At 44.0% G+C, this 15951-nt stretch overlaps 1 protein-coding gene across 1 annotated transcript in view; it reads right to left on the bottom strand.

The window, feature by feature from the left end:
• Positions 1-15951, bottom strand: part of LOC115206509 (chordin) — a 46364-nt gene that overhangs the window by 19167 nt on the left and 11246 nt on the right. Inside the window, exons 1-6 of the mRNA XM_029773579.1 lie at positions 11464-11921; positions 9144-9247; positions 8757-8883; positions 1726-1866; positions 1187-1304; positions 734-821 (exon numbers count right to left, since the gene is read on the bottom strand). Coding sequence (XP_029629439.1) covers positions 734-821; positions 1187-1304; positions 1726-1866; positions 8757-8883; positions 9144-9247; positions 11464-11623 — 738 coding nt within the window. The 5' untranslated portion in view covers positions 11624-11921. Of the gene's footprint in view, positions 1-733; positions 822-1186; positions 1305-1725; positions 1867-8756; positions 8884-9143; positions 9248-11463 lie in introns of the transcript that reaches the window.

Below are 15951 nucleotides of genomic sequence, written 5' to 3'. Positions count from 1 at the left end.
GTCCTCTAGCACTCGACACTTGATAGGGGCATTTGTCAAAAAAATGCTAAGTACATTTTTTTTCTAGGCCTATATTCAGGGGTCCTGACTTAAGCTGTTACAGAATGTGATGATGTTACGTGTGTAATTTGGCTTTAGACGGGAAATGGTGCACTGGTGATGTAGGCCTCTGTCACACACACCCACACACACACACACACACACACAGCTCCCCTCTTAAATAAACTATACCTTCCTTTCTCGTTCTCTTTCTCTGTGTTTACTCTGTGTAAAGTTAGGTGACTGTGGCAGCTCCTTGTGCCTCTCAGTCCAACGGTTGCACCATTCCATTTGACCCAATAAAATCCACTGTTTGTGAGAATGGCTGCATGCGTTATTTTACAGTAATCAAGACCTGATTACCTCAGGAACATTCGGACAATGATAAGGCAATGCTGTGACAACGCCGTGAGTGTGTGTGTGTCTGTATGTGCGTGTGTGTGTTTGTGTATTTGTGGCAGCGTCTGTGTTTATTATTGCAGGGTGAATTATGTCGGGGGCCAGTGAGAGTTTGACCGGAGAGTCACAGAGAGAGAGCGTTTATCACGGAGGTACTTCATCTTTCTCTCTAGGGTACACACACATACAAGCACTGTTGCTTTCTCTCCCCGTCTTCTCACATTCACACACACATAATAAAAACATAAATAGCGGAAATGTCTACCTAGGAACAAAGAGTGTTCCAGTCTCTTACCATGTCTGAGTCTCCCTTAGGGGTCTTGTACTCAAACGCAGTGTTTCCATCTGAATCAAGGAAGACAACCCTGCTTGGTCGCCCAATCCTAGGAGAGGAGAGAGGGAGGGAGAACAGGAGAGAGGAGAGAGGGAGGGAGAACAGGAGAGAGGGAGGGAGAACATGAGAGAGGAGAGAGGGAGGGAGAACAGGAGAGAGGAGAGAGGAGAGAGGGAGGGAGAACAAGAGAGAGGGAGGGAGAACAGGAGAGAGGGAGGGAGAACAGGAGAGAGGGAGAACAGGAGAGAGGGAGGGAGGGAGAACAGGAGAGAGGGAGGGAGAACATGAGAGAGGAGAGAGAACAGGAGAGAGGAAGAGGGAAAGATACAATTTCATTTTATGAAATTAGAGACTAGTCATTACTAATGATTATCACATGATTATTGTTCGTTTTTCTGTCAGTGTGCGTGTTACCTCTGGTAGGTGATGGAGAAGGTCAGGCTGGTTCTAGTGAGAGAGAAGCGTGCCCGGGCCACACCACTGGAGCTGGGTAACCAGGAGCCTGTTACTCCCGTCAACACTGCTACAAAGTCTGGACACACACACACACACACACACACACAGTAAAGTAAAGATGTAAATCAGAATGACTGAATGGAGGAATGATTTCCTTGTTACGGGGGCTGTGGGAGTATGTGTCCTTATATGAATACTGTATATCTTTGTACTGTATATCCACATACTGCATGTATAATATGTGTGTGTGTTTCCATGTCAGGTAGCCTAGCGGTTAAGAGCATTGGGCCAGTAATCGAAATGTCGTTGGTTCGAATCCCCGAGCCGACTAGGTGACCAAATCTGTTGATGTGCCCTTGATCAAGGCACTTAACCCTAAAAACTCCCGTAAGTGATTAAATGTTAATGACTAAATGTAAATGATGTATGTCCATGCATGAGTGTACAGTATGTGTGTTTGCATGCGTGGGTTTGTGTGGCAGAGTGTGCATGCTCACCAGTGCGGCTCTCCCCAGAGGAAATGTCCTCAGAGCTGAGGTATGAGCGGTCGTTGTAGGACTTGTGCAGGTCATCCTCTTTCTCCTGGAAGTACTCGAAGCCATCAAACGCCGCCTCTGCCAGCTTCGTGTCCACCTCGCCTGGACAAGCGCAACACAACACCCAGGGGCACAGCGTGTGAGGCGGTGGGCTATTTACACAACACCTACAGGTTGCCATTTCTTTAACATGAAGGCATAAAGTAAGGAGAATCACAGCAAATGTGGAATGAGTGAAACAGCTAGAAAGAGTGACAGAGTGAAAGAGAGGAGAGGAGAGGAATAATTCTAAAATGCCAAGAGTTCTTTCTGTCCTCCCTAATTCTCTCTGTCTCTCTCCCTCTCTTATTTCTCTCTATCCACCCTCTCTGTCTGTCTCCCTCCCTCTTTCTCTCTCTCTCTCCAGGTGTCTTTTCCAATCCCTTGTTGGAGCACTCCTGGCTTGTCTGGGTGCCACGGTAACAAGGTTTGTTTCTTAGTCCGAGGAGCAGAGGGGGAGTGACACTCACGTGCAATCCCAGCAATGACCTGCTGTTCTAAACCACTGTGTGTCCTGATGTCATGAGCACATTTCAGCGCCTCACACACACTGAAATACAGACACACTGAAAAGCATACTGACAGAAAAACACACACTACGAGACAGACAGGCTCTTACTCACACACACATCATCAAAGTCCAGACTTATTTCTTCAAGGTCATACACTTTACTCCTAGACTATCTGCTTGACTTCACTGTGTCCCTCTCATATCCTCTCTCTCTGGCTCTCTCTGCTCTCACTCGTTTATTATTCTCTCTCTCTCTCTCTCTGCTCTCACTCGTTTATTATTCTCTCTCTCTCTCTCTCTCTCAAAAATTAAATTCGCTTTATTGGCGTGACGTAACAATGTACATATTGCCAAAGCTTACTTTGGATATTTACAATAGAAAAATAAATAAAATGAGAATCAAAATGGTCAACGGGACAACAGTAACAACAATAACCAACGGTCAATATAACCATACATTCAACAATAACAATAATCATACAGTAGAGGACATGTGCAGGTTGATTGGTCTGTCAGACACTGTCAATCAACTTATATCAGGCAGCAATGTAGTGCGCTGCCAACCCACAGCTCTCTGCGTCCTCCCCCAACAGGACGGGTAGTCTATCCTCATCAGAGAGGTCTTTGAAACCTTGAATAAGGGTTTCAAATTTGGGAAAATGACACTCTCTAATTGTTTTATATTTTTGACATTTTGTCAGGAAATGCAGCTCTGTCTCAGGTTCTGTTGTGCAGTGGTTGCACAGCCTTTCCTCTACAGGGAGCCAGGTTTTCCTGTGTCTACCCTTCTCAATGGCAAGGCTGTGCTCACTGAGCCTGTACTTTGTCAAGGTTTTTCTAAGGTTTTGATCAGTAACCATGGTCAAATATTTAGCCACAGTGTACTTTTGCTTTGTGTTTGTGCTTCCCAATAAGCAATGTAGTTTTGTTTTGACTGTGTTGTAATTTGGTTTATTCTGATTGATTGGATGTTCTGGTCCTGAGGCTTCAGTGTGTTAGTGGAACAGGTTTGTGAACTCAGCCCCAGGACCAGCTGGATGAGGGGACTCTTTTCTTTGTTCAGCTCTTGGCATTGCAGGGCTTGGTAATGCTATGAGAGGGGTCACTGTATTTTAGACGTTTCCAAAACTTTGCTCTTTTTTGAGTTTGTATTATTTGTGGATATGGCCTAATTCTGCCCTGCATGCATTGTTTGTAGTTTTCCTCTGGATATTTAGGACATTTCTCTCTCTCTGGCTCTCTCCTCTCACTCGTTTATTATCCTCTCTCTCTCGCTCTCTGCTCTCACTCGTTTATTATCCTCTCTCTCTCTCGGCCCTCTCTCTCTTGGCCCTCTCTCTCTCCCTCCATAGGGCACGCTCTAGGGCTTCTGTGTAATGTCAGTCTCACCTCCTTCCATTCCTCTATACTGTATCCTCAGGTGCACCAGTGAATATACACACACACACACAAAAACATGCACATAGACACGCACGCACACACAAGCATGTGTGCATGCACACACCGTTTTCCATCACTTAGACAAACATACTCAAAGCTTTTTAACATTTAGACAAACACACTCATACTTTTCCTAAAGACACTACCACAACACACTCCCAAGCTATTCAAAAAATCACCACACGACACACACACTCTCAACATTTTCCCACATGAACACAAACACACTCAATGTTGTCTCAGTGCTGGGGGCCCACACCTCAGAGAAACCCAGGGCTTTACCTTAACTTTCCATTACCAAAACACACTGCTGAATAACTATGGAGAAAATGAGACCCAACATGTGTGAGTGAACGTTTGCGCAGGTGTGTGTGTGTGTGTGTGTGTGTGTGTGTGTGTGTGTGTGTGTGTGTGCGTTTGCGTGTGCGTGTGCGTGTGCGTGTGCGTGTGCGTGTGTGTGCATGATTGTGAGCCTGGGTGAATGGGGGAGTGAAAAAGAGGGAATAAGAGAAATAAATAAAAAGAGAGCGAGAATGAGCGTATTTGACACAGTTGAGCAGGAGAGACAACCTAGTCCAGACCTGCTACTGATTACCAATCAGCCTCTGTAGGGAACAACATAATGAAACTAACTGACCTAGAGAGAGCGAGAGAGGGGTAACAGGACATGATGGGGCAGGATAGATCATTAGTAGGCTAGTAGGGGTTACCTTTGGGGCAGGTCTATATATTGATAGGGACAGTTAGTAGGCTAGTAGGGGTTACCTTTGGGGCAGGTCTATATAGTGATAGGGACAGTTAGTAGGCTAGTAGGGGTTACATTTGGGGCAGGTCTATATAGTGATAGGGACAGTTTGTAGGCTAGTAGGGGTTACCTTTGGGGCAGGTCTATATATTGATAGGGACAGTTAGTAGGCTAGTAGGGGTTACATTTGGGGCAGGTCTATATATTGATAGGGACAGTTAGTAGGCTAGTAGGGGTTACCTTTGGGGCAGGTCTATATATTGATAGGGACAGTTAGTAGGCTAGTAGGGGTTACCTTTGGGGCAGGTCTATATAGAGATAGGGACAGTTAGTAGGCTAGTAGGGGTTACCTTTGGGGCAGGTCTATATAGTGATAGGGACAGTTAGTAGGCTAGTAGGGGTTACCTTTGGGGCAGGTCTATATAGTGATAGGGACAGTTAGTAGGCTAGTAGGGGTTACCTTTGGGGCAGGTCTATATAGTGATAGGGACAGTTAGTAGGCTAGTAGGGGTTACCTTTGGGGCAGGTCTATATAGTGATAGGGACAGTTAGTAGGCTAGTAGGGGTTACCTTTGGGGCAGGTCTATATAGTGATAGGGACAGTTTGTAGGCTAGTAGGGGTTACCTTTGGGGCAGGTCTATATAGTGATAGGGACAGTTAGTAGGCTAGTAGGGGTTACCTTTGGGGCAGGTCTATATAGTGATAGGGACAGTTAGTAGGCTAGTAGGGGTTACCTTTGGGGCAGGTCTATATAGTGATAGGGACAGTTAGTAGGCTAGTAGGGGTTACATTTGGGGCAGGTCTATATATTGATAGGGACAGTTAGTAGGCTAGTAGGGGTTACCTTTGGGGCAGGTCTATATATTGATAGGGACAGTTAGTAGGCTAGTAGGGGTTACATTTGGGGCAGGTCTATATATTGATAGGGACAGTTAGTAGGCTAGTAGGGGTTACCTTTGGGGCAGGTCTATATAGTGATAGGGACAGTTAGTAGGCTAGTAGGGGTTACCTTTGGGGCAGGTCTATATATTGATAGGGACAGTTAGTAGGCTAGTAGGGGTTACCTTTGGGGCAGGTCTATATAGTGATAGGGACAGTTAGTAGGCTAGTAGGGGTTACATTTGGGGCAGGTCTATATAGTGATAGGGACAGTTTGTAGGCTAGTAGGGGTTACCTTTGGGGCAGGTCTATATATTGATAGGGACAGTTAGTAGGCTAGTAGGGGTTACCTTTGGGGCAGGTCTATATAGTGATAGGGACAGTTAGTAGGCTAGTAGGGGTTACATTTGGGGCAGGTCTATATAGTGATAGGGACAGTTTGTAGGCTAGTAGGGGTTACCTTTGGGGCAGGTCTATATAGTGATAGGGACAGTTAGTAGGCTAGTAGGGGTTACCTTTGGGGCAGGTCTATATAGTGATAGGGACAGTTAGTAGGCTAGTAGGGGTTACCTTTGGGGCAGGTCTATATAGTGATAGGGACAGTTAGTAGGCTAGTAGGGGTTACCTTTGGGGCAGGTCTATATATTGATAGGGACAGTTTGTAGGCTAGTAGGGGTTACCTTTGGGGCAGGTCTATATAGTGATAGGGACAGTTTGTAGGCTAGTAGGGGTTACCTTTGGGGCAGGTCTATATAGTGATAGGGACAGTTAGTAGGCTAGTAGGGGTTACCTTTGGGGCAGGTCTATATAGTGATAGGGACAGTTTGTAGGCTAGTAGGGGTTACATTTGGGGCAGGTCTATATAGTGATAGGGACAGTTTGTAGGCTAGTAGGGGTTACCTTTGGGGCAGGTCTATATAGTGATAGGGACAGTTAGTAGGCTAGTAGGGGTTACATTTGGGGCAGGTCTATATAGTGATAGGGACAGTTAGTAGGCTAGTAGGGGTTACCTTTGGGGCAGGTCTATATAGTGATAGGGACAGTTTGTAGGCTAGTAGGGGTTACCTTTGGGGCAGGTCTATATAGTGATAGGGACAGTTAGTAGGCTAGTAGGGGTTACCTTTGGGGCAGGTCTATATAGTGATAGGGACAGTTAGTAGGCTAGTAGGGGTTACCTTTGGGGCAGGTCTATATATTGATAGGGACAGTTAGTAGGCTAGTAGGGGTTACATTTGGGGCAGGTCTATATATTGATAGGGACAGTTAGTAGGCTAGTAGGGGTTACCTTTGGGGCAGGTCTATATAGTGATAGGGACAGTTAGTAGGCTAGTAGGGGTTACCTTTGGGGCAGGTCTATATATTGATAGGGACAGTTAGTAGGCTAGTAGGGGTTACCTTTGGGGCAGGTCTATATATTGATAGGGACAGTTAGTAGGCTAGTAGGGGTTACCTTTGGGGCAGGTCTATATATTGATAGGGACAGTTAGTAGGCTAGTAGGGGTTACATTTGGGGCAGGTCTATATAGTGATAGGGACAGTTAGTAGGCTAGTAGGGGTTACCTTTGGGGCAGGTCTATATAGTGATAGGGACAGTTAGTAGGCTAGTAGGGGTTACCTTTGGGGCAGGTCTATATAGTGATAGGGACAGTTAGTAGGCTAGTAGGGGTTACCTTTGGGGCAGGTCTATATATTGATAGGGACAGTTAGTAGGCTAGTAGGGGTTACCTTTGGGGCAGGTCTATATAGTGATAGGGACAGTTAGTAGGCTAGTAGGGGTTACCTTTGGGGCAGGTCTATATATTGATAGGGACAGTTAGTAGGCTAGTAGGGGTTACCTTTGGGGCAGGTCTATATATTGATAGGGACAGTTAGTAGGCTAGTAGGGGTTACCTTTGGGGCAGGTCTATATAGTGATAGGGACAGTTAGTAGGCTAGTAGGGGTTACCTTTGGGGCAGGTCTATATATTGATAGGGACAGTTAGTAGGCTAGTAGGGGTTACCTTTGGGGCAGGTCTATATAGTGATAGGGACAGTTAGTAGGCTAGTAGGGGTTACCTTTGGGGCAGGTCTATATAGTGATAGGGACAGTTAGTAGGCTAGTAGGGGTTACCTTTGGGGCAGGTCTATATATTGATAGGGACAGTTAGTAGGCTAGTAGGGGTTACCTTTGGGGCAGGTCTATATAGTGATAGGGACAGTTAGTAGGCTAGTAGGGGTTACCTTTGGGGCAGGTCTATATATTGATAGGGACAGTTAGTAGGCTAGTAGGGGTTACCTTTGGGGCAGGTCTATATAGTGATAGGGACAGTTAGTAGGCTAGTAGGGGTTACCTTTGGGGCAGGTCTATATATTGATAGGGACAGTTTGTAGGCTAGTAGGGGTTACCTTTGGGGCAGGTCTATATAGTGATAGGGACAGTTAGTAGGCTAGTAGGGGTTACCTTTGGGGCAGGTCTATATATTGATAGGGACAGTTAGTAGGCTAGTAGGGGTTACCTTTGGGGCAGGTCTATATAGTGATAGGGACAGTTAGTAGGCTAGTAGGGGTTACCTTTGGGGCAGGTCTATATAGTGATAGGGACAGTTAGTAGGCTAGTAGGGGTTACCTTTGGGGCAGGTCTATATATTGATAGGGACAGTTAGTAGGCTAGTAGGGTTACCTTTGGGGCAGGTCTATATAGTGATAGGGACAGTTTGTAGGCTAGTAGGGGTTACCTTTGGGGCAGGTCTATATAGTGATAGGGACAGTTAGTAGGCTAGTAGGGGTTACCTTTGGGGCAGGTCTATATATTGATAGGGACAGTTTGTAGGCTAGTAGGGGTTACCTTTGGGGCAGGTCTATATATTGATAGGGACAGTTAGTAGGCTAGTAGGGGTTACCTTTGGGGCAGGTCTATATAGTGATAGGGACAGTTAGTAGGCTAGTAGGGGTTACCTTTGGGGCAGGTCTATATATTGATAGGGACAGTTAGTAGGCTAGTAGGGGTTACCTTTGGGGCAGGTCTATATAGTGATAGGGACAGTTAGTAGGCTAGTAGGGGTTACCTTTGGGGCAGGTCTATATATTGATAGGGACAGTTAGTAGGCTAGTAGGGGTTACCTTTGGGGCAGGTCTATATATTGATAGGGACAGTTAGTAGGCTAGTAGGGGTTACCTTTGGGGCAGGTCTATATATTGATAGGGACAGTTAGTAGGCTAGTAGGGGTTACCTTTGGGGCAGGTCTATATAGTGATAGGGACAGTTAGTAGGCTAGTAGGGGTTACCTTTGGGGCAGGTCTATATAGTGATAGGGACAGTTAGTAGGCTAGTAGGGGTTACCTTTGGGGCAGGTCTATATAGTGATAGGGACAGTTAGTAGGCAGCTAGTAGGGGTTACCTTTGGGGCAGGTCTTGCAGCATTGTCCAGGTAGCAGCACTGGGTCATCACAGCTCGGCTCAGGACAGTCCTGCTTGACGTTCTTACAGCTCACCTTCCCCAACACCTTACTCTTACGACCCCTTTGCTGAAAAGAATAGATAAGAAACATCAACTCCTCATCCACACTGACCTCAACACTCTACCACACAGCCTGATCATATTTGTTAAATGGGGTCATTTTGGGGGCACTAAGATCTGGAGATGATTTTGGTAATTGATTCATTCATAATTAATTAGTTCATTATTTTAGGCCCAATTTCTGTCCATTGATAGGCCTACATAACGGCTCCACTATCCAAGATTGACATGTACTCTATTAGGCTTATTGTGAAGGGTGTTACTTACTGTCTCGCAGTAACATTGGACACAGTGCATGACTCCAAACGGCTCACCGAGGTCAGGGTGCCAAGTGTCCTCCAGAGAATAGAATCTTCCTCCGAATGAACATCCTGCAATCAGTCCAGAAGAACCCATTACGACAACAATACACTAGCAGTTGGTACAGTCCACATCTAAATGTAAAACTGGTGAGTAGCCTGTAACATCCCTCTGTTTAGATTGCTTAAGTTAATAAGAACTGAGGTTGGGGCGTTCGTATACTTTAGTAGAACTTTAAATCAGAAGTATGCTGGCATTACATTGTTCACATGACATATCACTCCATTACATTGTTCACATGACATATCACTCCATTACATAGTTCACATGGCATATCACTCCATTACATTGTTCACATGGCATATCACTCCAATACATTGTTCACATGGCATATCACTCCATTACATAGTTCACATGACATATCACTCCATTACATAGTTCACATGGCATATCACTCCATTACATAGTTCACATGGCATATCACTCCATTACATAGTTCACATGACATATCACTCCATTACATAGTTCACATGGCATATCACTCCATTACATAGTTCACATGGCATATCACTCCATTACATGGCATATCACTCCATTACATAGTTCACATGACATATCACTCCATTATATAGTTCACATGACATATCACTCCATTACATAGTTCACATGGCATATCACTCCATTACATAGTTCACATGACATATCACTCCATTACATAGTTCACATGGCATATCACTCCATTACATAGTTCACATGACATATCACTCCATTACATAGTTCACATGACATATCACTCCATTACATAGTTCACATGGCATATCACTCCATTACATAGTTCACATGACATATCACTCCATTACATAGCCTAGTCTGAGATCAACATGTTATGATGCTGGATTTTTTCTTCTTCGAATGGCTACAATTAATTCACAATTTATGACCAAAACAATCAACCAAACATTCAATAGAACAGAAACGATTGCATGGCATTGCCAGACACTTCAATAGGATAGCCAGGCCTATGCACTTGCCAATGAGATATAAACTGGACAGTTCACTGCGAAGTGAAATACTGCATATTCTTACATTGGCTTCAGACAGAACGACAAAAATAGGATTCTGCCCAGCCAGACTCCGCGGCTGGGACATGTTGGGTGGATTGACTGGATGTCTCATGCTCCAGAGCTCACCGACGCCTCCTGTTTCATTTAAATGGTGCAGGGGACCATCAAATGAATATAAAAAAGGCCATTCACACAACAAACACCAAGCCATTTGGAAAGAGAAATAAAAGGAATGCGCTTTTGGTAGCCTACCAGGGCTTATGTAATAGAAACGAATTGATAGATTTGGTTTTGAGTATTTCAAAATAATTGTTCAAGTAGTATTAATAAAAGTATTGCATTATAAAAAGCCTGCATAAAAATTGCCCCAGCAATAAGTATTTGCGCCACAACCCTCCCCTGCCTATCTCCATATGGGTGTGTGCCTTGTGCATTCCTCTCCCCGTTTCAAGAGTCGCTGTACACCGCAGCCTGGAGGTGAGGCTCCCCGGTGCCAAGTTCACTACTGTTGATTTGATATTGCCCGGTTGCCGTAGCTGCTAACAACCTGGTTCGCATTATTCTTTCATTAAGTGACTACACTTTAAACAGTCCAGTCGCGTTAGAGTTAGACGTAGCACCATGCTTTCACATTCAACTCACTGCAATATAAATCACTGCTTGGCACAGCCAGAGAAGGACACTGAAGAACTGCAGCAATGGACAGCCGATTGATTACAGTTTCCAGGATTGGATAAACGTTATTAGTGGCAGTTGTTAATACACTGCTCTAACCCCTTGACTTCTTACTCCCATGGGCCCAGTAGGCCTACCCTTTTAAAAACAAGCACTTTAAAGCCCTGCACATGAACCAGATGGCATTCTCAGTGGTTATGATTAAGATGTTTTTTGCAAATTTGTTCATGAAGTAACCATAACAGTGGGACATTTGAGGAAGACAACAAACAAACCAGATTGGGTTGATAATAAGGGTGATGCTGTGCAGTGAGACACTTTGATAGACAAAATGATAGGCTAAGAATAGGCTGTAGTAGCCTAAGTAATCAAAAGCTATAGATATATTAGGCTATACAATTAAATGTATATTTGGCAGATTAGCAAACGGGCACTAGGCTAGCCTATAGGGCTGAAATGCCAGTGCCAGTATTCAAAACGCAGCAGGGGTCATTGATTGAATTCAGATATTTAGGTTGAAAACAAGTAGAAGACGCATCTTGGCTCACCTGACATGCCCTTGGATGGTAAAGGTTCCCTCTCCGAATGGATGGGCAGAACGGGAGACTTAAGCCGTGAGGCCAGTCCAGAGTGCAGCCACGCGCAGCTCATCACGCACAATAAGAAACTCAGCGCGCGGCGAGTCTGCATCCCGGCGAGGGGTAGCATCCAAAACTGGCTCCGGTTTCTCTTTTCCCTTTTTGTTCTTGAAAAACTTCTTCCCTTCGTTTTTAGAAGCTTTCACCTGAAGGTAAGTTGTCACTCTAGTAATAAAACTTCTCTAAATAAACGTGAATAGATCAGCATTCAAGTCACCAGAGAGCCTATTCGTTGATGGTCTTGAAGTTATTCCTATTCGGAAATAAAGACTCCCAAGTTATGCAACAGAGAGAAGCAGAGAAAGTGACCAAAGAGGTTGGAGGTTTTCCGAGGCAATGACTGTACCAGCCCAGAAGCGTCTGTCCCGTCCGTGCGGGTCCCTTCCCACTTTATACTTTCCCTGGACACTTGGAGCAGGCACGGGCAAGGAGGGGTGAGAAGGAAAGGAGTGGGTGGGGTTGGGGGGGGGGGGGGGTTCAACAGGGGTCTTAGAGCCTATACCCCTAACCTATTTCCATGTAAAATGTGAACACCTAGTGAAGGAAAGTGGAATCTTCAGGGCTGTAGCCTACAGTAGGCTAGGGAGGAATGTTGGTTTCTGTGTGTGCAGCCTGTTCTGTATTTATCCAACTGCTTCTAGAGTTCACACCTAAGTGACTTAAAAGAAACAAATGAACATAGTTTGAATAGCTCAGGCGACGCATGATCCTCTATCACAGAATGACCTTTTTTTATTTAGCACTTTATTTATTTTGGCCATATTAACTTCAGCTTCACATACCTACCATTCCTACCTGAACAGTCATACGTTTGTGTAGCCTATTTGTAAGCCAACGGTTTGATTGAACTCTTATGTCGTTTTAAAGTTACAACTCAATATAATCCTGTTCTGGATAGTGTAGGACTACTGTTCTAGACCTCTATGTAGGTTGTGTCGGCCCTTCATCCAGATCTCATTGAATAAGAATGTCTGAAGTCATCGACAATATCGACTCACATTCTTTATTATTTTGTTTATGGAAACGTTCTCTTATTGTTATAAAAGTGAAAATGACAATAAACACTTGATATAGATTTGTTTTACGTTGAGCAATATGCTTCCCACTCCTCCATGTTCCATAGGTGCGAGAATGCGTGCAAGAGGCTTCAGGCATGGTCCCTACGGAGGCATCACGGGCGCTCGGCGGGTCAAGTTTACAGTGAAGTGCGCACGGAGATTATTTGAATAAATTCACAGCAAGAGTCTCGCCAATCAGTCATTCTGTGGAACAGTAATGATCCCTTAGTGAGTGCAAGTACAGGACAACCACCCCCAATTAGACAGAATATGATGATAATACAGTAATGATAATATTAATCAAAATAATAATGGCACATAATAACTCATTTCAAACTTTGGACATTAATTTGCTTATTGTAGTCTAAAGGTTCACACTCTTTGTGTGCCCTTCTTTCCCAAAGTCTCAAACAAAAGTCGGGCGGGGGGGGGGGGGGTCAGGCTGTGAATCAGGCTGTTTAGAGAACAACCATATATCTATTACTGATTGTAGCTTTGTCTGTCGCGCTCCAGAAACGGCGCGAGCCTCTCGCCTCCAAACCCTCCCCAATCCATCCACATGCTAAACATGACGATTCAATATGCTCAATGGCGATAACCTAACCCATTCAATAAGAAACCACGTCCCTCTATTCTGCCCGAGTGACCCTGGCTCTAACAAGTGCTAGAAACAACAACTATGAAAAGAAAGGGACAACGATGTCTCGAAGCATAGGTCTATATCCAAATTAAAGTTTTCTAAAGTCTTAGGTAGGGCTGTGACGATTATTACATTTTGGGTAACGGTTATTGTCGAAACATTTTTTTAGTTTGTAGGCCTAATGCATCATAACTGTGTTTGGGGCGGCAGGTAGCCTAGTGGTTAGAGTGTTGAGCCAGTAACCGAAAGGTTGCTGGACCGGATCCCCGAGCTGACAAGGTAAAAATCTGTCGTGCTGCCCCTGAACAAAGGCAGTTATTAACCCACTGTTCCCCGGTAGGCCGTCATTGTAAATAAGAATTTGTTCTTAACTGACTTGTCTAGTTAAAATATATATTTTTAATAATGCATCGCTGAAAATGTGACATCATACCTAATGCATACAACACAGCTTTGGCGACACCCTTCAAAACACGAATGGTTTTGACTGCTTGCACTTTTGGAAATTAAGCTTTTCCTCCCAACTGTGGTGTTCTACTCATAAAAAAACGATTAAAATTAAAAACTGCTCTTGGGTAAACTAGATCTACTTGCATACGGTATGAAGTCGAATCCCCTCTTCTCCTAAAATGAATATATTAAGACAATTATGTCTGGGGTCCATGGTTATTGTCCCTAATTGTCGGTTGCATTATTATATGATAATTGTGCCAGCACTAGTCTTAGGCTATTTGAATAAAATTGCATTGTATTTATGGCTAGTTCCCCAGCGCCAGTGTAGGTGGAGATAGAAGTGAATGTGTGAACCCCTAAATATCTGTCAAAGTATTGGAATAAAACTGACTTATTTTGTCCCCTTGTGTTTATGTTATAGACAGACATTGTAGCCGCAATTGAAGAGCAAATAAACATTATTGAAAAAGTACAGCTCTGACATGCCAGTTTGGTGGTGAAAGTACATATGAAGTACACAAATACAGTACCAGTCAAAAATATATTTTGATTTGTTTAACACTGTTTTGGGTACTACATGATTCCATGTGTTATTTCATAGTTTTGATGTCTTCACTATAATTCTACAATGTAGAAAATAGTAAAAATAAAGAAAAACCCTTGAGTAGGTGTGTCCAAACATCTGACTGGTACTGTATATACATTCTATTTTATATTCCTGATATTGTTCTGTTATTTCTTCATTTCTTTCTTTGAATTTATTTAGGGATTAGTGTGTATTGTTTTGTATCGCTAGGTATTACTGCACTGTTGGAGCTAGCGAAGTTGTATGTGTGAGGACAATGTGTAATCTTTATGCATATGTCACATTATGTGGCTGTGAGAGACTTCCATTGAGGTGAGTGAATTCACACGCGGGTTCCCCTCTCCTCCGTCCACTTCGCGCACCCGTGAAATGGAATCGATGATGGTCTATTTGCACTTCATCACGAAGTGATAACCGCCGCTTTTATTTATTGCTGCACCGACCAATTCATTAGACTGGCTAGCGAATCGTCTATTGGAGCTAACGCCACACATTTATATTATGCGGGTCACACTTAGAGTAATGAGTTTTTTTAAATGTATTTCCCTTCACACATGGATTGCTACACAGTAGGTGCACTTTTCTGATTCCAAAAATGATGTGTGTGTGTGTGTGGACATGCCTAAGATAATACAACATTTGGTTTACAGATTCTGGGTGTTGTAAGACATTTAATGTTGCTATTGTACAGCCTGCTATTATTGTATATCTAAAAGTAACGGATTCAGGGTTGAAAAGTGTAGTCAGTCCACCTCGGTAGCTTGTGTAGAGTTTGTCCTTATCTGTCGATTTAAAAAAAATGGAGTCTCATTCTCGCACCCACTTCAAGAATGAAAGTAGCTTCGCCAGGAGTTTACAGTCGTTCCCCTAAGCCTTGACTTGTGGTTTCATTTAAAGAAGAGAGGAGCGAGAGAGAGAGAGAGAAAATGAGAGGGAAAAGGAGAGAAAGCTCACGCGTCTGAAGTCATATGCCAAAAAACATTGATTGCGTTCTAATACAATCGATTAACCGTGACCAGCGTTTTATGAGAGTGAGTACGGTTACAATTCCGATAAGACACAACCTAATATAAACCAGACACCATGCCTCTTTTTTATTGTCAAAGTGTTGTCCAATATGTTCTCCCTGAAGATAGGACACACTCGAGGCCTAAAATAGGACCCGATCAAAGAAACAGAGACGCTATAGGCCTATGTGAGAACATATTGGTGCTTTTGATGATGCAATCATGCCTCTTCTCTGTGTATTTGCTGATGGTGTCGAATACAGACAGCCGAAGGTGCATAAACGCGTTTCATTTGTGTATGCCTAATTTCCCAGAAACCCCCTCACTCCATCCTCTTTCCGTCTGACTGGCACACATTCGGGACCGCATCCTGTTTGCTGGCTGGATTATACTGGAGGTGTGAAAAAACAGCGAGAAGGGGGAGCAGATAGCCTGGCAGATGTGTACCAACCGGTTACAGGGCGCCCCCAACACCACCTGTTCCCCATCACGGTTTTATGTACACTGATCACATGGCAGAGGTCGACAACAAGGTCACTACAATTTCTGTCCTTTTACGCACCCACATTTAACCCGCTGTGGCACCTGAGATGGATTTGTTTGGTAATATGCGCGATGTCCTTAATTTACATTCCAGTCTCAATCATTTCTGAC

This window comes from Salmo trutta, chromosome 13 (genome assembly GCF_901001165.1).
Source record: "Salmo trutta chromosome 13, fSalTru1.1, whole genome shotgun sequence".
Lineage (NCBI taxonomy): Eukaryota > Metazoa > Chordata > Actinopteri > Salmoniformes > Salmonidae > Salmo > Salmo trutta.
The sequence above is the reverse complement of the archived record's forward strand: the minus strand, read 5'-3'. Positions and strand labels throughout refer to the sequence as shown.